Genomic DNA, 22698 nt, shown 5'->3' with positions numbered 1-22698 from the left:
GTTAGGGACAAGCACGGTTTGGGGACCGATTTCTGCCTGCGGAGATAATCCAGCTCATTCCGCGGAGTCGATAGAGGGGCAAAACATGTTGGTCGAGACCAAAATGGGGGGAAATCAAGCTGGAGAAATGTTGGTTCGGAATGAGGAGGCGTGTTGTCCGATGACGATCTTCTCGTGACACCGCTCTCAGACTTCCTAAACAAAGTCCTCACCTTGCGACTTCCAGGATATTTGACCCAGCCAGTTTGGTGTCGATGATTGAGAGGTCAATTTTGACTCGTCATTCGCGTTCTATCGCGCTGACGCTGTCCATGTTGGTCGGTGGAGAGAGATGGGTAGTACAAGCTTGACATCGGCCTTCCTGACGCCGGATCCAAGCTTCAATTGGTATGGAATAATCGCTGCTTGTGCCATATCTGTTGTACTAATATATTTAGGTTCTTCCTCTTGGAGCTGATTGTCTCTTGCATTCTGTAAGTTTGCGCCGTTCAACGCGGCTGGATTACGCTAATCACTGGCATAGCGCTCTGTTCTTTTTACTCTACTTCAATCGGCTTTTCGCAAACCTCATCTCTTACGCAATTCGAGCATATACCTGGCATTACTACCGCGCATATGTTGATATAAACGCACTTCAAGTCTCCCTACTTGGTGGGAGAATCTTCTTCAAGGGCATTCGGTACCACGGCGTGAACGAGACGATCTTCATCCATGGAGGATTTATAACATGGCGCTATTGGACCCGTGCAGTCGAGCGAAATGACTTGACAGGAATTCGACGCAAGGCAGGCCTTGCTCATCATACCCCGAGGGAAGGACATGCGCGACCCCCGCGCGATGGCACAGACGACAGTCTTGGGGAGCAAGGTGGCATGGGAAAGACGACCGAATTGCCGTGCCGGATTACCATCAACACCTATGGCCTTGAGTGGTTCATCTACAACCGGACTCCCGCCTATGACAGTATCCTTGCTGGCTTTGGATACTCCCCCAAAAACGTTGATTTAGACGACGACATTCCAACCTCCCCAGAGTCTCACCGGACGGCAGAAGATGGCAACGCAGGCGACGCCTTCGATCTCGAAGATACGCCTGGCCATCAGCCAGCTGTCAAACCTTTGTCAGAGCGCAGCGTGAGTGAGAGAGGCGGGGTTGCGTCACAGAGGACTACTACCCATGAATCAGAACTATCGGATCCTGTATCCAACATGTTACAACTCCTGCCTGTAAAGCTGGATTGTCAGAGAGGCGCCATTGTCATGGGAAACGAGCATACCCGATCTGTATTGACAACGACATTCGACACTGGGACGGGTACCATCGATGCTTCCAATTCGGGCCCTCTTGATTTGTATCGTCAAATATTTTCATTTCAACTCAATAATCCAGTGATTCAAATGCGGCCGAACCCGGACTTCAAGCAGAACCAGTCGGCGACTGCCAAAGATCTAGCTGCGGCGCAAGAGAATGAGCCCGAATCGAAGAAAAAACCGCAGAATATCTTCAACTATCAATTCCAGAGGCGCAGAGTATGGCACAGCATTCGAGACTTGGTCCCATATTTCCAGACGTCAGTCGAATCGTTCCATGACGGTGGCAGGCACACCAATAGTATGCCGAGGAGCCAGGCGGAGTTTCCTGAGGTCCGCTGGACCGGTCTCTCTCGGTATCTAGACGAATATAGTGAGGATGACCATGAAAAATGGAACTCAGTCGAATATGGCAGATTTTCAACCATCGTGGATAGCCCCAGCTTGAATATAGCCTACTTTTGGGACGTCCCTGGACGAGTCATCATTGAACCAACGTCAACTGTTCGGTCACAACCAATGGATAACAATATCAATCATGCTCCTTCTCCGGAATGGGGGATTGACCTCAAGATTGACGGCGGTACAATAAATTACGGACCGTGGGCTGATAGGGAGCGGGTTGGCCTGCAGAATGTCTTTTTCCCAAACTTCTACCGCAGCGCTGAGCCGACAGAGCAACTAGCCCCTGGTGTTCTGCGACAAAGCACGGCATTTAGGCTGCGCGTGGAGATTAACAAGGAATTGACATTACGAATTCCTACACGAGAGCCTTCGAAGGATTGGCAATGGAAGGGTCGTGCTGATGCCGTTGGGGGTGCATCGAGAGCAAAAAAGCCAAATGACCAGAAGAAAGCTCGGGCTAAAGAAGGCGAAAAAGGCTACCTTGGCCCTGAAATTCGCCCGTTTGGGTGGCTTTCCCTTTGTGTTGCCGCCGACTCTACCATCAATTATACCATGGATATGGTGGGATCAAGCGCAGGGTTTCGCAATGAACTTTCTATAGACTTGCGTGAGTCAAGACTATCGTCCAGTATCAATCATGGCTTGCTCTGGCAATGTCCTCGGCAACAGGTCACTTGCGATCTGTCCAACCCACTCTCCTGGAATAGTCTTCGCTCCTGGAAATTTACTGCCGAAAGCCAGGACCTACAGCTGTTTCTCCTACGTGATCATATCTTCCTTCTCACAGATCTTGTAAGTGACTGGGCTTCGGGACCGCCTTCGGACTACTATGCATTCGTCCCTTTTATCTACAATCTCGATCTCAATTTCTCCGACTTCCAACTTTACCTCAATGTCAACGACCGAAACATCATCAGCAATCCTTCGGATCTAGAGGACAACCGATTCATTGTCATCAAAGGCAAGCGTCTGACGTCGAATGTCATGATACCATTGAACAAATACCAACCTGAACAGAATGCCATTGAGTTCAGGGTCAATCTTGAAGATGGTGGCGTGGACTACACAACTCCTCTATGGGATACCTTGCATGAATTTTTGCCACAGAAATCCATGGCCACTCTCGACAATTTGTTCATTGACGGCTCCTATAACTATTTCCAATCAACATCCCCGGAACTGACTGACACGCTGGTGCTCAACATCGATGGAACTTCACCTCGCTTATACCTTTTTGGATTCTTAATCAAGAGTTTCATGACAATCAGAGAGAACTATTTTGGCGAGGAGATGCACTTCAAAACCCTTGAAGAATATCAGGAGCTGGTCTATGCCGACGAGCCACCGTCAAATCCCACAGGCATTAACCCAAACCGGAGGTCAAATGACATGGATGTGCTTGTGCGCGTCACGGTTGACAGGCCCCGTGCTTTACTTCCTGTGAATATCTATGATCACTCAAAATGCATGGGACTTAGCGCAGCCTCACTGGAAGCGGATTTGCGCTTCACCAACTACTATATGGACTTGCAATTCTCCATCGCTCCGCTGAAAATTGATTTGGAGACCACCCAGCTGGATGGCCCTTCCACTATCTCTAGCGCTCAGCTGTTCATCGATGGAATCTCGGTTTACGGCCATCGTCTATTTGGTTTGCCTCCGCTTGAACCAACCTACGTTTGTAATTGGGATTTTGAAATTGGTAGAATTGTCGGAGAATGCTCCACCGAGTTCTTGGCCTGTTTGGCTTCATCTTTGAAGACCTTTGATTTCTCGTTTGACAACGAGGAAAATGCGCTGCCAATGCTGTTCCCGGAGATTCTATTTGACGTGACTTTCTTGAGAGCCAAGATTGACTCTATTCATGTCTCTGTGCTACTGGATCGAACAGCTCTGATTTTGAGCACACGGCCCTTAAATGTGAACTTCAACGACTGGGCAAACACTAAGTTTTCGAAACGTATGAGCCTTCTCGTTCCAGATATCTCGATCGCTGCCGTTGATCGTCAGTGTGTCTCTCGATACAACCCATCGGCGGGAGAAATGATCACCCCGATTGGCCTTTTCCAACTCACAATAGGGCTGAAGATGGCTTTGCGTAAATCGGATATTGGCGAAAGTCGACGACTTCAGCAAGAGCATATTAAAATACATGATCAGCGGACTCACGGGGCACAGTGGTTACTTTTCGACTGGGAGGAGACTGGCCCAACTTCAACGCTTCCTGCCGAAGACGACGTGTTCCCTCCAACCATCGCCATACCTTCAATGCCTGAACCTATTGATGGTAGGATGGACTCTGTTGATGGATTGTCATATCAGGGAGCTTCAAGGCCCCGTACCACTAGAAGCGCCAAGAGCTTCCTTGTCCAGTCAGAAGCATCAAGCATGAAGAGTGTTCGGATACACCCTGCCAACAACCCCAGAGCAGCCTCGGATCCAAAAACCAAATCACGACCTTTTCTGCCCACCAGAGGATCGAGTCCGTCTGTCCCAAGAACAGACCGGTCGAGAGATGGATCAAACTTCGGGCCTCGGGCAGGCGCATTTTCGTCTTCTGTGTCAAGGGACGCAAACCCGTGGATAATGCCACATTTCTCGTACTGCAAGCTCCATCTGGATACATCCGAGCTTCCATTGCCATTTACGGATGAAGATAATACAATGGGTGAAGACTCTCCGATGAACCCAAAGTCCGTGTTCCTCACATTTGATGATGATCAAACGAAATACACAAATCTGGCGTGCGATCTCCCGCTTGGTATCCGAGGATTTTGTACTCCGAAGTTCCTTCTAAGTCTAGCTACATTACTAGACGGGTTGGAACCAAAGCATCCTACACGAATCATTGACTCGCTTCAAAAGGATGTTATATCGAACATCGTTGGCTATGACAACGCCATGAGTCAGCCAAAAATTTCAACAGCTGTTGCTCTTCGTGTTCCCTCCATTCAGTTACGACTAGTTGACTTGTCTGAGGCCCCCAACAACAAACAGATCGAGTTCCGAGATGAATACAGCATCGAGGTCCGTCGTCTGCATACTGAGTTCCGGAGAAAGGTTCAACGTCGGAAAGGCGATCTGCTTGAAGGTCTCAAACAAGATATGACGGTTCATGCGGCAGCGGACCACGTCTCAATTTCTATCGAGGGTAGTCGAGCAGATTCTTTCCACGAAAAAGCCGTCTTCAACTCTCATATAGATGATATGAATTTTTGGCTTGTGACCTCGCCCAATGTTCGCTCTAATCTTCAGATGCGCACATTCAATACAGTGACATCAGCGAAGTCTGTGGAGCGTCTTGCATTTCTCGTTCGTCGAGCGACAACCATGTTTGATTCTGTCGCGTCATCCTTTCAACAGCTTTTAACGTCCAGCGAGAAGCGCCTACAGTACCTCCTGTACTCCCTCACGCAATCGGCCACTGATATACCAGATCCAATCTTCCTTGCCCGCATATCTTACGTACTCAGGGTTTCTTCGAATCACCTGCGGCAGCATGACTCATGGAAAATCATATCTCGCATTCGCAAGATTTATAAAGGTCTACCTGCTCATCACAAGCGCGAGTTAGAGCAGGAATGCTTGTGTGACAATTTCCCTCTACCAGCGAATGCTAAAAAGGCTGTATTATCCGGCTTTGACCATTGGCGAGCTTGGGACCTCGCACATGTTGCCAAAAGCTATGCCATGCGCCGCGTCTGGCCGCACGCTGCTGAACAGCAGACTTCCCAGGTTTCGATGTTCCTATCCTCCACAGTCCAAACATTCCGATTCTCCATGGATCCTGGTCCAAGAGAAAGCGACTTGATCATAGGAAATCTGTCCACTGTTGCATCAGTTGCCTCAAAGTCGCCTGAAGGTGAAGAGGGTCGGAGCAAGAAACTCATCACCTTGCAGTCTTATTGCGGATCGACAGCCCTGAGGCTGCGCTGGGAAATTCTGGACCTTGTTGAAGGCGTGATCAAGGTCATGTCGAATATCACACTTGAATCCTCACCGGGTCACGCCCCCAGTGACAAGGAGAAGACACCAACTGAGCTGCAGTTCGTGTTCGGCACTGATTTTGGTTCCATCACTCTTGATGGTATCAATGTTAAGCTTGCTTTGATAGCGAAAGCTCTTCGGGGATCGATCGTTCACAAGTCGCTTGGTGCCAAAAAATTCAGAACACGAAGACCTCGCTGTATTGTTTACCGCTGAAGGATGCTCATCTGAGCTTCAAAATCAATCCATGACTCTGATGTTGTCAAGAATCGCTGACCCATATATGTACCTTTCGCTTGGATCAGAGGAAGATGGCAACGAGTGCAGACACGATTGGAAGCTCGCTGCATCGTGCAGGAAGCTTCGTTATGATATGAAAGAAGACCCTGTCAGCTTGGCACACACAGTAGACAGACTTATCGCGGACGAAGTCAGATACATCCGGCAGCTTATGGATAGTGTCAAAGTACCAAAACTGGAATCAGGACAGAGCCTCGCACCGAACAAACCCACCCGTGACACCTTCCATGTGGCAATGTTCTTAGAAGACTATCGGTTGACGTTTAGCCTCCTGCCATCTTTGGCCTACCGTGTGTCAGGCGAGGTCGCTCGCATGTCAGTGATGCCCGCAGAGGCATCCAAAATCGAGATTGACTTTGATGTGAAGAAGAACTCGCACATGTTCATATCGGGCGAAGGCGACAGATTCAATGTCTTGTCAATGCTAGAAATACCTCCCGTAAACGGGCGAATCCTTGCTAACCTCTCATCGGAGCGCAAGGAAGTGGAGGTTGATGTCACGATTGAACTCATTCGCCTAGAGGCTAGTGCTGTGCGCAGTCTCCTTGCTGTTTTGACAGGACCTGATATTTCCCATTTGATCTGTGATCTGAAGCAGAATTTAGATGTTCTCCAGTTACATTTGAAGGATGTGCTGTCGCTACAAAAGGTATCCCCAACCCCCAAACCAACATCTGGTGGACAGGAGATCCTCTACAAATCCCGTCTTACAATGGCTGGATTCGAGATTCATGCCATTGCACCTGGCCTCAATAGCAAAGACTATTCTGCAGAGATGATCTTTAGTCTTGGGATGATGCGTATGCGACTCCAAAACGGACTGGACCGGGGATACTCCATGGAGCATCCCGAGTTCAATATCGATGCCTCTCAAATCAGGTTTGAGCTACAAAGACAAGAAAAGGCTGGCAGTCAATCATATGGCGGGTTCTCTGCCGGAGTGAAGCTTCAGGGAACCTCCGCGGTCCGTGAAAATGGGGAGATCACCAGAGCATATCATTTCACCAGCGAGAGGTTCGATATCGAACTTTTCGCTGAGACGGCTGCTCTCGTGGTCGACATTGCCGTTTACACACAAGAGCGCATCAAGACTCTAGACCTTTCCCACGAAGTCAAGCGTCTTCGGAAATTGAGACATGGTGGCAACATCGATACAAAGGACAGAACCACCGCTGCCCCCGAAATCCATGTCAACGACGATTCCACTCCGGAAACTTTCCTCAATGCTCTTTACTCTTTACAATTCCAGACCATTCAAATCGCTTGGAACATGGCAACAATGCACACCAAATCTGGACGACAGCCCGAGGACTTGGTATTTTCTATCCAGCAAGTCGAACTGTCTAACAAGAAGAAGAACGCAGCCAAACTTCGAATTGAAAACATGCAACTCCAGATGGTGCCATTCGGAGCGGACAGAGGAAAGCGCTCTCTCAATTCAGCTCTTATGCCAGAGCTAGTCTTCAACGTGGCATACTCCTCCAAAGGAAAGGAAGTGTGGCTTGCTTTCCAAGCAGCTGGCAAATCTCTTGACATACGCGCTACATCAGAGTTTATTATTCCGGCTAGTATGATACAAGACTCAATTGCTACTGCAAGCGAGGCGCTTCGTGAAGGCAAAGCTGTCTGGGCAACCAGAGCCGAATCCCCCGAAAACACCGATACCAACAAAAATAGCAGCCTTTTCGGCAACAGGCGATTGCGGTCTCTCCTCGTCGATGTTGACTTTGCGGGCGCTACTGTCACGCTTCAAGGCAAACTTGGCCATGATCACCAGACATTGTTAGCGGCCACATGGAAGGGTAGCCGACTCTCCGACGCAAAATATGGCCAATATGTCCAAGGCGATGCTGCAACCACAGCAACCCTCCGAGCACCGGGAGTGGCGCTCAAAGTCCAATTCGAGGACAACGGTGCCGATGATCCCGCGCTGAATGCGGAGTTGAAGGTCGACCCCTCGACGAATACATTGTACCCAACTCTTGTTCCTCTCGTCAAGCAAATGACCGCCACAGTCAAGGAGATCATGGGTAACCAGCAGGGCCAGTCGCGAAGACCATCTGCTGCAGCGAAGTTACAGTCCCAGAAACTAATGCAGGAAAAGCCATTTGATGCCGCCGATCCAACTAGCATCCTCGGCCGGTGCAGGGTAAATCTGGGACTGCTGTTTTGCAAACAGGAGTTTAGCTTAAGCTGCCAGCCTATTGCAAGAGTCGCAGCTACTGCAAGGTTTGAGAGTGTCTATGTGACTGTTAACACGGTCCTATCAGAAGAGCAGGGCCGGTTCCTTGCTCTCTCTTTGGCTTTCAATAGCCTGGAAGCATCTGTAAAGCATGTGTACTCCAATGAATCCACCGCAAGCTTTGAGGTCAAGTCCATGGTGCTGTCCTTGATGAACAGCAAGCACCTTGGCCGAATGAATGGAATGTCAGCTATTTTGCGCGTCAGTCCAATGAAGGTCGCAGTCAATGCCAAACAAGTTCAAGACTCTTTGCTCTTCAAAGAGATCTGGCTTCCATCCGACAATGAAACCAACTCGGGTGAGACCGTCCAGCCAGAACCGTCCGAAACGCAAACCTATATCGTGCAGCGATACCAACAGGTTGCGTCGGCATCCGCATTCCCCTGGAACACTACCATCGCGATTGAGAAGGTCGAAATTCAACTCGATTTAGGCTCGACCCTGGGCAAGGCACAGTTTGCCATTGTTGATCTGTGGGTGTCTACCAGCAAGACGTCTGACAGTGAACAGAACATGTGTATCAATTTCGGTTCAATTGCGATTGAGAGTAAAGGCCGCATGAGTGGAATTGCCGAACTTGGAAATCTGAAAATCCACACCTCCATCGAATGGCCTGAAGACTCCCGTGGGACGGGACACACACCGTTGATTCAAGCCACGATTGCATTCCACCACCTCCAAGCCAAGGTGTCATTCGACTACCAACCTTTCCTTGTTGCACAGATCGCCAGGTTCAACTTCTTGATGTACAATGTCCGCAACACATCCGGCGCGCAGAGCCAGCGCCTTTTCAGTATCCTAGAAGGCGACAAACTTCAGCTATTCTGCACATCTCTAACGGCATCACAAACATTGGCGCTGTTCCAGGCATGGCAACGTTTGATCCAAGACGTCCAAGCAGCCTACAAAGCATCACTACGCGAGGTAGAGCGGTACCTCCGTCGGAAGTCTTCTGTCCTCACCGAGCGTCTCGATGTCAGCGTCAAGGATCTAGCTAAGAAAGACGAAGACCAACCCGAAAAAGCACCCATCTCTCTACATACTGGAGTCGTCGTGAAGATCCGGCACGTCAACCTAGGAGCTTTCCCCAGCTCATTCTTCGACAACCAAATCTTCAAGGTAGAAGCCTACGACGCCGAAGCCCGCTTCGCCGTCTCGCTTGAAGCCAACAAAATCCACAGCGCCCTAGGCCTGACACTAGGCCAGCTTCGCGTAGCCCTATCCGGCATAACCCGACCCACATCCGCGCAACTCGACGAGCTCTCAGTCGACGAGATCGCGGAGCGAGCTGCCGCATCCCGCGGCGGGACAATCCTCAAAGTGCCACGACTGGTCGCGAGCATGGAAACCTGGCAGGCACCAGGAACCCACCAGATCGACTACATATTCCGCAGCACATTCGAAGGCAAAGTTGACGTCGGCTGGAACTACTCGCGCATCAGTTTCATCCGCGATATGTGGGAGGCGCACTCACGGGCGCTTGCGTCACGACTCGGTAAGCCATTGCCGCCGTCTGCGGTCCGCATCACTGGTGGACCGGGTAGTGGTGGTGAAGGGGGCGGTGCTAGCCCTGAGCAGCAGGAGAAGATTACGGCGGTTGTCAATGTGCCTCAGTCCAGGTATACCTATACTGCGCTTGAGCCACCGGTTATTGAGACGCCGCAGCTTCGGGATATGGGTGAGGCTACCCCGCCGTTGGAGTGGATTGGGTTGCAGCGTGATAAGCTGCCTAATGTGACGCACCAGATCATTATTGTTACGCTGTTGGAGATTGCTAAGGAGGTGGAGGATGCTTATGGCAAGATTCTAGGGTCCTGATCTTTCTCTTTTGGAGATGCTCCTTGGATGCTTTTGATTCATCTGGACTTTCCTGTGCCTTTATTGTTACTTTTTTTGTTTTATTGCCTGATACCAATGTTGCTTTTGTACATTATAACATCATATCATTAATGATAGACATACTATTCTTTCGACTCGATATTGAATCTGGGATAGAAGATCAACACAGTAGGATTGCTAACTACGAATCCATCAGTTGAGCAAAAAGAGATGAACTTGGGATTGCAATATGTTCTCTGAAGACAATAAAAAACTAACTACCTTTTATAAAACCGCCATATCTATCATCTAAAATCGCAAAACTAACCATGTTAATGCATCCTCTTTCCAATCAAAGAGATTCGTCAAAATCGTAGGCCAAGAACCAGTTTACAGGCCAAATTGAGCGCGCAGAGACCCAGCGAAGCGCGAGATAGCCTCGTCAATCTTCTCTGACGAAGCAGCAGCGAAGGTCGCACGGAAGAACATCTTCTTCTCGGCAATATCGTGGTCTGGCTTGAACCAGCTGCCACGAGAGACGAGGACACCTGCATTCACGGCGGACAGGAAGATCTCTTCTTCAATAGCCGCGTGAGTCTTGCCAGCGGCAACGCCGGGGTGCTTGTGCCAGTCGATTTCCATCCAGTGCTGGTTAATAAATTAGTATTTTTCCAGGACGACAAGTGAACGAAATAGAATAGAAAGGGGGAGGGGGATAAGAAAGACAGGATAAAACTTACGAACATGCCAGCCGCGGGGGCTTCCCAGTGAGCGATTCCGCGGGGCAGGTGCTTCTCACAGGCGTGAACGAGCGAGTCACGACGAGCAGTGTACGACATGCGCAAGTTGATCAGCCAATCCAAGTACCCGGCGTGACCCCAGTGCTCATCGAGAAGTTTGAAGAGCGCGAGCTGGGAAATACCGCTAGGGTTTTGCGAGGAGACCTCAAAGGTACGGGTGAAGCGCTCGATGATCTGCTCGGAGGCAACAATCCAGCCAACCCGAGAGCCGGGTGAGATAACCTTAGAGAAGGACTCGAGGCGAACGACACGGCCATCAGTATCCATGCTCAGGAACGAGGGGACAAGTGACTTGATGAACTCCTCGTGAGTGGATGGTGGGGGCACGGGCGAGGCGTCTCCGCTTGTATAGGGTTGCATCTGCAGGAAGTAATAGGGTTCGTCCTCGACGATGATGAGATCGTGCTTCTGGGCGACCTTGTACACGGCTTGGCGACGTTCCGCGGACTGAGTGGCACCAGTCGGGTTCTGGCCTGTTGGAATGGTGTACAGCACGTAAGGCTTGCGTGCACCCCGGGCTGCGACATCCCAGTTGCTGAGGATTTCGTCCATTCCCTCTGGGATGAGACCTTGCTCGTCCATTGGGATGCCCACCGCCTTTATGCCCAAGGGAAGGGCAGTCTCGACGGCACTGGCGAAGGTATATTCCTCCATGAGGATATAGTCTCCGCGCTCACAGAACACGCGGAGAGCAGTGTCCCAGGCATAAGTGCTGCCAGCGGTCAGGGTGCATTGCCAGTCAGAGTAGGGAGGGTTGTGAATGATCTAATTTAGTTAGTCTCTGCCAAGAAACGAGATGACTAGTGTTTTATACTCACTTCGGTGTGCTCCGTGACAAAACGAAGCAATGGCGCAGCTCCAGTAGCTTGTCCGTAGTTAAGGGCAATCTCCAAGTCTAGGAATTGGATCAGTCATATCCATTTTCAATGCACAAGGAGAATAGGGACTCACCGTAGGTACTAGTTCCTTCTTGGATATCATGCTTCCCAGCATGAAGAACCGTGCCTGACTCCCGAGTAGCCTCCGGAGAGAATCCGGGGGCAGTGGGGACTTTGATATCCAAGTGCTCAATAGGGAAGTATTCAGCCGAGGGAAGTCCACCGCCGAGGGAAATAAGACCTAGGAAACACAATTAGCCCATGAATTTTTTTTTTTTTTTAAAAAAATGTGTTCCGAGGTATTACCTGGGTTCTTCAGGTAACGAGCGGCACCCTTCAAAGTGGACGCCTAAGGAGCGGATTAGCAAAAGTGGACATCGCATTGCGCAATTGAGTGCGAACCTTGCGAGACTTGGCTTCAAGTGAAAAATGGTCTGAGATCGAATGCAAGTCAGCATAAGTTGGTATAGTTGTGAAAATGTATAGATCCGGAAAGGACAAAGGTAGACATACGCTCAAATTGCTTAGCCTTGGGCTTGGTATAGCAGATCTAATGCGCCCAGATAGTATCAGCATTCTGCATTCTGCAATTGACCATGTTATTTGGCCCATATCCTCGCAATGCCTATGCACAATCTAAAAGTATCATACCGGGCTCTTAAACATATCACTGTTGGATGCTGCAGCGACGCCGGTGGGCACCTTAGCCGTCTTCTGTCTCCATGCAGACACGCCATTGACGGCTAGGGGCTCCGGGATAGGGACAGCCGAGGTATCGGTGACGCCCACCAGGTTGACATCTAGGGCTGCGGGTGGACTCATATTGGGTAGCAGTGTAAATGTGGAATGCGGGATCGGAGGATGCGGAACCGGAGGGGTATGCGGGGAGGTATACGGAGCGGCGGTTGGTATATGAAATTGGAGGGAGTATGGTATATGATATTGATGGTAGGATTGGCCTGGTGTGTGTGCAACCAGAGCAGGTTATATATAAGAAAGAAACAGGAGAAATCCCCAAGGTGTTACAGAGAGTGGTTCGGCGAAAGCGGAGCGGAACTTGACTTCTCTCCATTCCGAGAACTTTCTCCGAACCACATGACTCATATTACAAGATAAAGGTGTAAGGGTCCACTTTTGATAAGCTTTTCGACAGTTTTGGGGTCAATGGCGATAGGTGCATAGATACATATGTAGTATACGGAGTAGTGTATGTCTTTAATTGTATGCACGAGCATGTCAAAGGGCGCGGGGTACTTTTCCATGTGTTTTGTCGGTGAGGGACATCCAATTAGAGAGGTATGTACCACTTCTCTTTTATTAATTTATGATAAGGATCTAGAGTATATTTAGAATATCAGGCGTAATTATAGCTATTATGGCCAAAGATAACCTCTTTGTTAAATACTTGCGTGTGAACTTGAGGCCGGAGGGTTACTACCTACGCTAGACCCTAAATGATTTGGGAGCCCTATATACTTGTCGTACAGAGTACTTTTGTTTTTACTCTATTAATTACTTGGTGAATTATGTGTATTCAAAAAAAAAAACACAAATAAAAAAAAAAAAAAAAGCAAATAGGTGACAGGTTATATATTTAGGCTGTGTATCCACATACATTCAATATTGACCACGCAGACATGGAAGATAGTTGAGAATGTGTAGACGTATATTTCTATGTTCTCACGCACTTTCCACATATTTCCCTGTAGTCCCGTCAAGTTGCGCTTCCAAAACCGCCGCCTTTCCACTCAGGACACTCTGAATAGCTTCTGGAAGCTTTTGGGCGAGCTCAGCAACAGTCGAGGCGCGGCCAGCCCACAACTCACCACCCGCTGCGGCCTTAGCAATACCAGCATAATCCGGGGTAGGTGCAAAGGATATGTTGAGGTCTTCGTTCGTAGCACGGGAGCCGTCCCCTTCAGGGTGAACGAGCAGCATGCTTCGTCGGGGAGCATTCCAGCCCTTATTGTTCAGCACGATTGTCAAAACGGGGATTCCATAGCGGCGGGCGATCCAGTACACAGATCCAGGTACCGAGAAGAGGAATGTGCCATCACCAACAACCTGACAGACAAATTTTCCCTTTCCACGTCCTCCATGTAGCATGTCACTAGCGAGCTTGATACCAAGTGCACCACCACCAGACCAGCCGAGGCCGCCACCTCCACAGTTAATCCACGACTTAGGTTCGGTAGCTGAGACTTGATCCGCAACAAAGTGTGTCATGGTAACAGACTCAATAGCCCAGATGGTATCAAGTGGAACACCCTGGCGGACCTGCGCCATGAGATAGTTGATATTCAAGGAGGCTCCGCTGCCGCCATCCGGGAGCACGGCCAGATCAGATATCTCTTGTCGGCGCTTCGAATACTCCTCATCTCGGCGTTGTCCCATAGTGATGTTTTCCTCAGAGCCAATGAATTGCTGTAGAGACTCCTGAGAAGCAACATAATCGTTGATTTGCTTGAGCGCGGTCGAAGCGTCGGCACGGAACGTAGCCATCGAGTGAATGTAGAAAACTGGAATCTGCTGCTTCAAAGGGTCGACATCGATATGGATAATCTTGGCTGATGCAGACGGCTTGAACTGGGTAGGCACCCAAGGGACATCACAGTCTACCACAAGGATTAGATCGGATGTTCCCACCGCCTCATGACCTGGATATCTCAATCCCAACCATCCAGGGTGGTTAGCAGGAAAGCACATGTCACTACCACCTGTGTCCAGCACACGGATTCCCTTGAAACTATCTGCCAATGCGACAAGCTCGCTCACAGCCTGGGATTTCCTCCCAGAATATCCAGCAATGATAAGAGGGCTCTTCGCAGCCGCAAGCTCAGATGCGATCAACTCAACACCGGAGGTTGGCAAGGCAGACGGTGCCACAGGTCCCCAAACAGCCTGGTTTAGCTGATAGGGCTCAATATCCTCCTCCATGACCTCTCGCGCCCCAGTGAGGTACACAGGCCCTTGCGGGTCACTAGTTGCAAATTGCAAAGCCCGGTTGACAATCTGCTTAACATTCTTACCGGACTTGATCTCACCAGTATATCGACAGTACTGGGAGACAATTTGCTTCTGATCTGGCACGTCTTGGATCCAGTGAATATATTCCGTGCGTGACCCTCGCATCTCGCCCTCGATCGTGTAAGGCGATAGACCAGCGAAGATTAAGACTGGGGCGCGCCCGCATGAGGCGTTGTGAACTGCTGCTCCAAGTCCCTGTGTGCCGACATCGACATGGACGATTACTGCTTGTGGCTTTCCGGTCAATCGGGCGTAGCCGTCGGCCATGGAAAGTGCCACCATCTAGTAACACATTTCATCGTCAGCGGGGCTCTCATCCATACTTCCGATTTTAACCGAAGTGCTGCCGCTAAGCTTGGTGAATCGCGTGACTCAATAGTTAACGTACCTCATTGGGACAGGTTATGATCGTAGGGAATTGGCCTTTCTTTTCTTTCTGGCCTTTCACCATCGCCTCGAGGATGGAGGGGTGATCCGATCCCAAATTGACAAAGACATGGCTGACGCCGCCCTGAATTTGTGAAGCTTAGAATTATATGTATTTTCAAATGAAGCTGCTACTAGTACATACCTCCCAGAGGGCTTCGAAGAAAGCAAAAGATGCTGTATAAACCCTTGTAGTATGTGAGTAAAAAGAACATTTGAATATCTGGATGGGGGACCTCCTTACATAGCTGGCTTTATGATACTATAAAACGTTGAATAGTAAAAATGATGTGTTTCGAGTATCTGAATATCAATATCTGAAATAGAGAAAAGGGGGAAAGCACGTTTCTAATAAAGCACAATATCCGGGGAAGCCCTGAATTGGGATCTCGGCCACAACTCCGAGGGCGGGGGATCGAAGGAATACCGACTCCCTCTGAGGAATTCAATATATATATATATTTCTCGGTTATATCATACTCTGAAGGGATCATCTCCGAATTTCTTGAGAAGTTCTCTCCATATTTGACCCAATAACCGCGGTCGATGAGGGGCTTATTCCGGGAATCAGTCTCCGAACTAGATCTCATGTTCGGTCTGGCTCCTACAGAAGTAAGCAAAGGCTTTCTTGGGCACAACCTATCTTTAAGCATATAAAATGTGGTTATTCACAGCATGCTTGAAGAATACTTAGCTAGCAGATTGAGAAAAGTGGGTTTGAGACAACAAAACGAGATGTCTGTTTGATAGTCTTTTCAACGTATAACCTTTGACTGCAGAAAGAACCAACCGTGGGAAGATCATTTAAAGCCCAATTCAAATAAAGTTGAAACCTGCAGTAATTTTTCTTATCTAGTTTTCTGATGCCAGTTTAGCAGAAAAGAACTAGAGCGCGTCAAGATGGGAGATTCGATGCCCATCGTGCGCCGAAATCTCGCCATATTCACCATTTCAATATTGATGATGTCTATCTCTATTGTGACGGTTCCATTGCAAAGATTTGTGCGACTGGATACCCTCCGCACCTTTCTGGGATGATGCTTTGATGGTTGCTGCTTAGGTATAACGGCCCTATATTATGTGACGTGGTCTGATAGAGAATCCTAATCTTCTATAGACCCTTTTAGTATACTTCGATACCTGCTCCATAATTCGAGTAATGAGTGGGGCCAGATACATGCATACAGACTTTATAAGCATGGAGATCTATAAAAGAATACGAGTACTTGTGGTATGTAATGTTTATAGAAGATTCCCTGCTCGTGGCTAAATATTTCCTATAGTTATGATGGCTGGCTGGCTCTATATATATGACTCAGCAGTTGCTGAGGTATCAATTGCTGTTGCGCTCCACCGGTTGGCTGTCAAAAATCTTACCGAGTAATACTTTGGAGCATTATTGCTGTCGGACTCATGCCCTGGCTTGTGCTACCCTTCGCCTATTACCCGCCTCACTCGTCTGGAAACTGCAAATGAATAGCCGGACAAAGTTTACAATAGAAGGAATCCACGGGCTAGGGCGAATATACGTGATATCTTGGCCAACTGGCCACTTTGGAGTTGAATCCATTGCTAACTATAAACAGTACCAGTGTGGCAGTATAATGCTGATTTCCAGTTCCCCGATTCTATGGCGATGATAATTTCCTTTGTATGCTGGCCGTAAAGCCTGTCATTGAGATCGGCCTCGGCATTACAGCAGGCAGGAGAAATGATCACAGAATTAGCAACAGCAGCCAAGAAGCCTTAAACCCCGCGGAAATCTCACTAAATTAGGTCACGATACAGAAAACCTTTGTACAGCCAGCGACAGAAGGGAAGAAATAGATATCTTTTTCTTATGTTTGACAACCTCGAAAGAATGATTGGTTTAATTTAGAGGTTTAGCGCATTTATAAGCTCCATAGCCCTGTCACCGGGGTTCAGCTCCACCCCTTTCCCTCCCGCTAGATTAGGCTGATCCACATAGTCATCCCGACTTTTGGCAGCGGCATGGACCTCGAAAAATCAGCACATATACTCCGTATTCCTATCAGTAATACGGTAACTCCGGGGAATGCTTACAGCTGAGCCACCCTGTCGTCTATCTTTACATGCTGACCATAAGGCTGGGCATGTGGGCGGGGCGAAGCTGAGGCCATATGGTGACTATTGGCTTGGCAAGAGGCTATGGCAAGCTGATCTCATGTAGTGTTTTGAACCCCTGTGGGAGCTGAAGAGAACACGAACAATGGGACGCCTGGGGGACTCGAACTGGGTTAGACTGCCGATCATGGCGTCAGGGTTCGTATACTAGCGGGAGGCCTCATGCAGGTAAACAAAGCAGATGATCCAAAGCGACCTCGAGACGAACTCTTATTCGTGCAACAACGCTAATACAAACCCGGAAAAGGGTGTAGATGAAAAAAATATATATATTATATGGAGTCGTATCCACCTACTAAATCTGATCAAATCCTCCCCAACAGCACAGCAAACTTCCATTGTACATACAAGATGTCTCTATGCGCCGAGATTCATGAACCACAACCCAGAGTCCGACAGAGAAGAGACTCAAAATCGCAACCCATCCGCAAACGAATTATCATCTGCTGCGACGGGACATGGCAATCCGCCGTGTCAGGAAAGAAAAACGTCCCGTCTAATGTGACGCGTCTCTGTCGCGCCCTGAACAGTGTTGGAACAGACGAACACGGGAATCAATGGCAGCAAATAGTCTGGTATGACTCCGGAATTGGCACGACCTCAGGTCCTTTGGGCCAAAAGATTGAAGGCGCCATTGGCTTAGGCCTGGAAGGAAATGTCATCGAAGCGTATAATTTCTGTGTCCTGAACTACAGGCCCGGGGATCAGATTATGTGTTTTGGGTTCTCGAGGGGTGCGTTCACAGCCCGGGCCATTGCAGGTTTGATTTCGGATATTGGTATTTGCAGTAAACAGGATTTGAACCGGTTTCCCGATCTCTGGAAGGTTTATAAGAAAAATAAGCCCGGCGAGCGGTTCTATTGCAGTGATCTCTGGTTTGAGTGGATGGATGGGAAGGCGGACGAGAACCAGGGCGCGCGGGGTGAGACTTTCGTATTTGAAAAGCGCCCTGAGGGTGACTGGGCCCAGGAGGGGTCAAGAGATGTGGAAGTTGTTGGTGTCTATGATACAGTCGGCGCTATTGGAATGCCGGAGGTGCTGGGGGTCAAGCTGCCATCTTGGTTCTTGTGGTGGTCGGAAAAGAGTGGATGGGAAAATGTTGGACTTTCGCCTAGTGAGTATACTAACACCTCTCTTTGTGGTTTTATGGTAGACAGAATACTGAGAGACGCTCCCCTAGATGTCAAACATGCATTCCAGGCTTTGGCTCTCGATGAACACCGTAACGCCTTCTCACCTACTCTATGGTATCTCCACAAACTTGGAAACGTCACTTCAGAGCAGATACAAACCCAGAGGAAGATGGTCGACCAGCAAGCTCAAAAATGGGATGACCTTTTGCAAGAGGCAATCCGCCTCAAGGGTAGCGGTAAAGCTAGCGACGCAGACGTCAACAATGCAGCTCGAAAGCTAAACCAGGCCGCCAGAGCCTTGAACCAGGAGAGCCGGACGCTCCTCAAGTTGGAAGACGATAACAAGCACCAGAGCAACCCCCGCACATTGAAACAAGTGTGGTTCCCCGGATATCATATTAATATCGGTGGAGGCTCGGGGGATACCCTTAAAGATGAGGGGGACATGGAAGAAATGTCTAATATCACCTTCTCTTGGATGCTGGACCAAATCAAACCTTACCTGTCCATTAACGAGGAGTCTATCTTTGAAGAAAGAGAAGAGATGGAATATCACATTTCAACGCTTGTCGAAGACACAGTCCGTGAGGTGTCCTTGGGAAGTTGGGCCCAACGAAAGCTCGCAGCAATAGCCTCGGCTTTCAGACTCAAACGTTCCCCCAGCCCCAAGTCTTCCATTAAGTCTGTGGACAAGCAACAACGCAGCTATGGTTGGGGAACAGGCCCACTGAAAGACAGCTTCACGGCATTTTACTTTGCCAACGGGTCAGAGAGGCGCACGCCTGGACGCTATGATCCTTTCGACAAAGATGGAAATCTGCTGGGAGAGACGTTTGAATTTGTTCATCCAGTGGTAGGATTTAGGGAGAAGCAGATCAAGGACTACACGCCGATTGGGCGTGATGTCAAGTTTACCCGTCGGAAGGCAGTTGATGAGAAGGGCCGTCCTGGTTATGTCTATGATCTTGGAGATTGTCGCAAGCCCTTACCTGAGTGGCGCTTAGGAGGACTTGACTCTTATGAGAGGCTGGCCATCACTGGAAAGGCTGCATATGACTATGTCGACGAACTAGATCTCTATTTGAAGACTGGGATCAAGACACCCCGTCGGTCTGTTTGGGGAGTTCAAGATATTGACCCCGGGATTGAAGTGCTCAAAGCTGGGGGCTTGCGACCTGGGGATCTCAAATCGGAGCAATATAAACGGGCGGATCTCCAATCTATGAGCTTTGGAACCAAGGTGATGCAGTTGAACAGCTCAGATGTTTCATATGCTGGGGAGACAGTAAGTTCGACGTGATTGCATTTGCTTTCAACACTGGATTGAAATAGGGGGTTTTGGATTGGGCATGGCTTTATGTATATTGTTTAATCTCTTTAAAACTAATCACAAACATCTTAAGTGGCACCCTTAGGTTATGTGTTGTGTTTGGTGCCTGAATGGTGTTTGATATTCCCGGGACATAATAGGGGCAACGATAGATAGCAGCGAAAGAGGTCAGGCTGGGGATTGTACAATCTCCACATCGCATATAGATGAAGCCCCTTTTCTAATTCCAACAAGAAGAGAAAAGAAGAAAAGAAAAAACAAGCAATGTATAGTGGGGACATGGAGCATCCGACGTCATAGGGCTGAACTAGTCTTCCAAGCTAAGACCTTGCCCAAGTGGACATTTAATTTGTACGAAGTAGCTTAGACCAAAACATTTTAGGCATCACAATTGTTCGACTCCATTTGGATCCATTTGAATCCATTTGTCTCTTCCAAAAAAAAAAATACTTCAAGCCTCTCAAAAGCCTTCCATCTCAGGGCCAAGTGCCCTACGTCATCCCATGGACGGTATCTTCCACCCGTGGAACTTGACTGGAACAATATTGAACTGTTTTGCATTGGTCAAGTTACTTGCTGCCACTTGTTCCTTTTTTGTTGTGGGAATCATTTTAATCATTCGACAACCTCCGAGTCCCAATCGAGTTCGGTGCAAGATGGTACCACGCAAAGTGTACAATATGTGTCAAGGGCAGACAGTTACTTCAGAATTAGCCCTTGACCCATCGCAGTGTCCACAGAAAGTCTTTCATAAGTTGTTTGAGAGTCATCATGCGTCGCATACATATGACGGTGCGGAAGAATCAGATGTCAACAGAGCGTCCGAATGGGAATCGTTAAATGAGCTGCAGAAAGCTCGCACCTGCGGGAACTTTGGGTCTGTGGAAACGAGTGATCTATTTCTAAAGGTGAATTAATTTGGTTTATCGACATTGCGAGAGAAAGAAATCTAATACATGTCCACCAGGTTTATCATGACGCGTTATGTTGTTTAGAAAAGAACCCAATGTCAGGGGTTGTATCCCCCCAGCTGCTGGGGAGCACAGGAGTTCTACCACTGACAATTGTCGCCCCGTTACCTGATCTCTGCCGTCATTTAGCTAATTGCATTGTGCGCGCCGAACATGAAATCTTTTTGGGTACCAATTTCTGGATCCACTCGGACGCATCCACATTAGTGACGAATGCCATCCGCGAACTTTCCAAACGCGCAGGAGAAAGGGGACAGAAAATAGTTATGAAGATGATCTATGATCGCGGAGATCCTCGTCAGGTGAGTGCTCTTCTGATTGATCTATACCGAACGCAATCTGCAGACATGGATTCTAATGAACTACTAGGCATGGGACAATAGATTAAGTGTCCGCGAGGACCAATATGTCGGCGGAAAGGTGAAGTTACCTGCCGCGAGCGAGATACCCAATATCGAGCTCCAAGTCATCAATTTCCACAGACCTGTCTTTGGGACGTTCCATGCAAAATTCACTGTTATTGACCGGCGCATGGCTCTCATACAGAGCAGTAACATTCAAGACAACGACAATCTCGAGATGCTGTCTCATATCGAGGGCCCGATTGTTGATTCTTTCTATGATGCCGCCTTGCTATCGTGGGGAAAGGCTCTCGATCCTCCATTCCCACTTCTGAACTCTCCAGCGAAAGAGGCTCCGATACCATGTCACGAAGAAAGGAATGGTGGTATTTCTACGGAGAATGGAGATAAAGCTCTTCCTGAGCATACTACCAACTCTCCGCATTACGATAGGGACTTTGAACAAGAAGCCCGGAGAGTCAACGATTGTATTCATCCACAAGGCGATGAAACACGCACACAGGCTGTCAGCCGTCATCTCAGTATGTGAAATTTGTGCGATATTGATATTGATGATACCGCCTAACAATTGAGCAGATACAACTATTCAGCCTGACACCACAGGCGATGCGCCAGACAGCGACCAGGATAATACATTCAACCCTTATATGGTCCTACCTCGACACGAGCCATTCCCAATGGCATTGGTAAACAGAGAACCATTTGGATGTAAGTTCTAAAGCAAGAAGAGAAGCTCCCACCGAACATACTTCTAACTCTCATTTTCCTCAAGCCCCAAACCACAGCAGCATCCACACCCCGCAAAATGCGGCATGGCTATCCGCAATCAACAACGCCCAGCACTCAATCCTCATCCAGACACCAAACATGAACGCCGAGCCTCTAATGGAACCCCTCCTCAACGCCGTTCGCCGTGGTGTCGCGGTAGCCTGCTATCTCTGCCTTGGCTACAACGACGCAGGCGAGCTCCTCCCATTCCAAAACGGAACCAACGAAATGATCGCAAACAGACTGTACAACTCCCTCGAAACCGACGAAGAGAAATCCCGTCTACGGGTATGCTATTATGTCGGCAAGGATCAGACTCGTCCTATTCATAATAGCTTCAAGAAGCGGAGTTGCCATATTAAGTTGATGATTGTTGATGAGCAGATTGCGATTCAAGGTAAGTCACTAAGAAAAAGCACTACAACTAAAGAATTAGTATGTCTTATCCGAGTATCTAACATTGTCTACAGGCAATGGAAATCTCGACACGCAGTCATTTTTCCACAGTCAGGAAATCAATGTCCTTATTGATTCCGCGCTCGTTTGTCGTGCTTGGACGGAGTTGATCAATCGCAACCAGAATACTGCCAAATACGGGGCTGCAAGTACAATGGATGGCTGCTGGCATGATCCCGAGACTGGTGAGATTCCAGAGGGCTCAATGGGAGCTGTAAGGGGTCGGTTTAGTTGGGCTAAGGGAGCTGTTGGCGCTGTGCAGCGAGTGAGAGGTGTTGGTGGATTCTAGAAGCTCATTTGCTTATGTGCTTGGGGTTGCTTCTATCTTGAGGCATTTAGG

At 48.7% G+C, this 22698-nt stretch overlaps 5 protein-coding genes across 5 annotated transcripts; 3 read left to right on the top strand and 2 right to left on the bottom strand.

Annotated features, from left to right (window-relative positions):
- Window positions 1–331: 331 nt before the first annotated feature.
- On the top strand, window positions 332–10062 carry N7487_005525 (uncharacterized protein; the record flags this gene model as incomplete). The annotated part of the gene is made up of 4 exons (XM_056873272.1): window positions 332–387; window positions 438–473; window positions 524–5868; window positions 5921–10062. 4 exons carry the CDS (start codon window positions 332–334, stop codon window positions 10060–10062), a joined length of 9579 nt encoding a protein of 3192 aa, XP_056730992.1.
- Window positions 10063–10452: 390 nt separating this feature from the next.
- On the bottom strand, window positions 10453–12562 carry N7487_005524 (aminotransferase-like domain-containing protein; the record flags this gene model as incomplete). Its single annotated transcript, XM_056873271.1, has 8 exons — window positions 10453–10710; window positions 10803–11627; window positions 11681–11757; window positions 11814–11981; window positions 12047–12089; window positions 12143–12174; window positions 12254–12290; window positions 12392–12562. The coding sequence occupies 8 exons, from the start codon at window positions 12560–12562 to the stop codon at window positions 10453–10455; spliced, it is 1611 nt and encodes a 536-aa protein (XP_056730991.1).
- Window positions 12563–13420: 858 nt separating this feature from the next.
- Window positions 13421–15508, bottom strand: N7487_005523 (uncharacterized protein; the record flags this gene model as incomplete). The annotated part of the gene is made up of 4 exons (XM_056873270.1): window positions 13421–15049; window positions 15156–15278; window positions 15339–15381; window positions 15438–15508. Coding segments are annotated over 4 exons (1866 nt in total), but the record flags the coding sequence as incomplete, so codon positions are not given.
- Window positions 15509–17689: 2181 nt separating this feature from the next.
- On the top strand, window positions 17690–19771 carry N7487_005522 (T6SS phospholipase effector Tle1-like catalytic domain-containing protein; the record flags this gene model as incomplete). Its single annotated transcript, XM_056873269.1, has 2 exons — window positions 17690–18452; window positions 18519–19771. The coding sequence occupies 2 exons, from the start codon at window positions 17690–17692 to the stop codon at window positions 19769–19771; spliced, it is 2016 nt and encodes a 671-aa protein (XP_056730989.1).
- A 686-nt stretch (window positions 19772–20457) lies between these two features.
- Window positions 20458–22647, top strand: N7487_005521 (IQ calmodulin-binding motif protein; the record flags this gene model as incomplete). Its single annotated transcript, XM_056873268.1, has 6 exons — window positions 20458–20709; window positions 20769–21074; window positions 21142–21655; window positions 21711–21842; window positions 21907–22299; window positions 22373–22647. 6 exons carry the CDS (start codon window positions 20458–20460, stop codon window positions 22645–22647), a joined length of 1872 nt encoding a protein of 623 aa, XP_056730988.1.
- Window positions 22648–22698: the final 51 nt, after the last annotated feature.

This window comes from Penicillium crustosum (assembly GCF_028827405.1).
Source record: "Penicillium crustosum strain IBT 35664 chromosome Unknown utg000002l_segment0_segment0, whole genome shotgun sequence".
Taxonomy (NCBI): domain Eukaryota; kingdom Fungi; phylum Ascomycota; class Eurotiomycetes; order Eurotiales; family Aspergillaceae; genus Penicillium; species Penicillium crustosum.
Note: the sequence above shows the minus strand (reverse complement) of the source record. Positions and strands in the feature narration are given on the sequence as shown.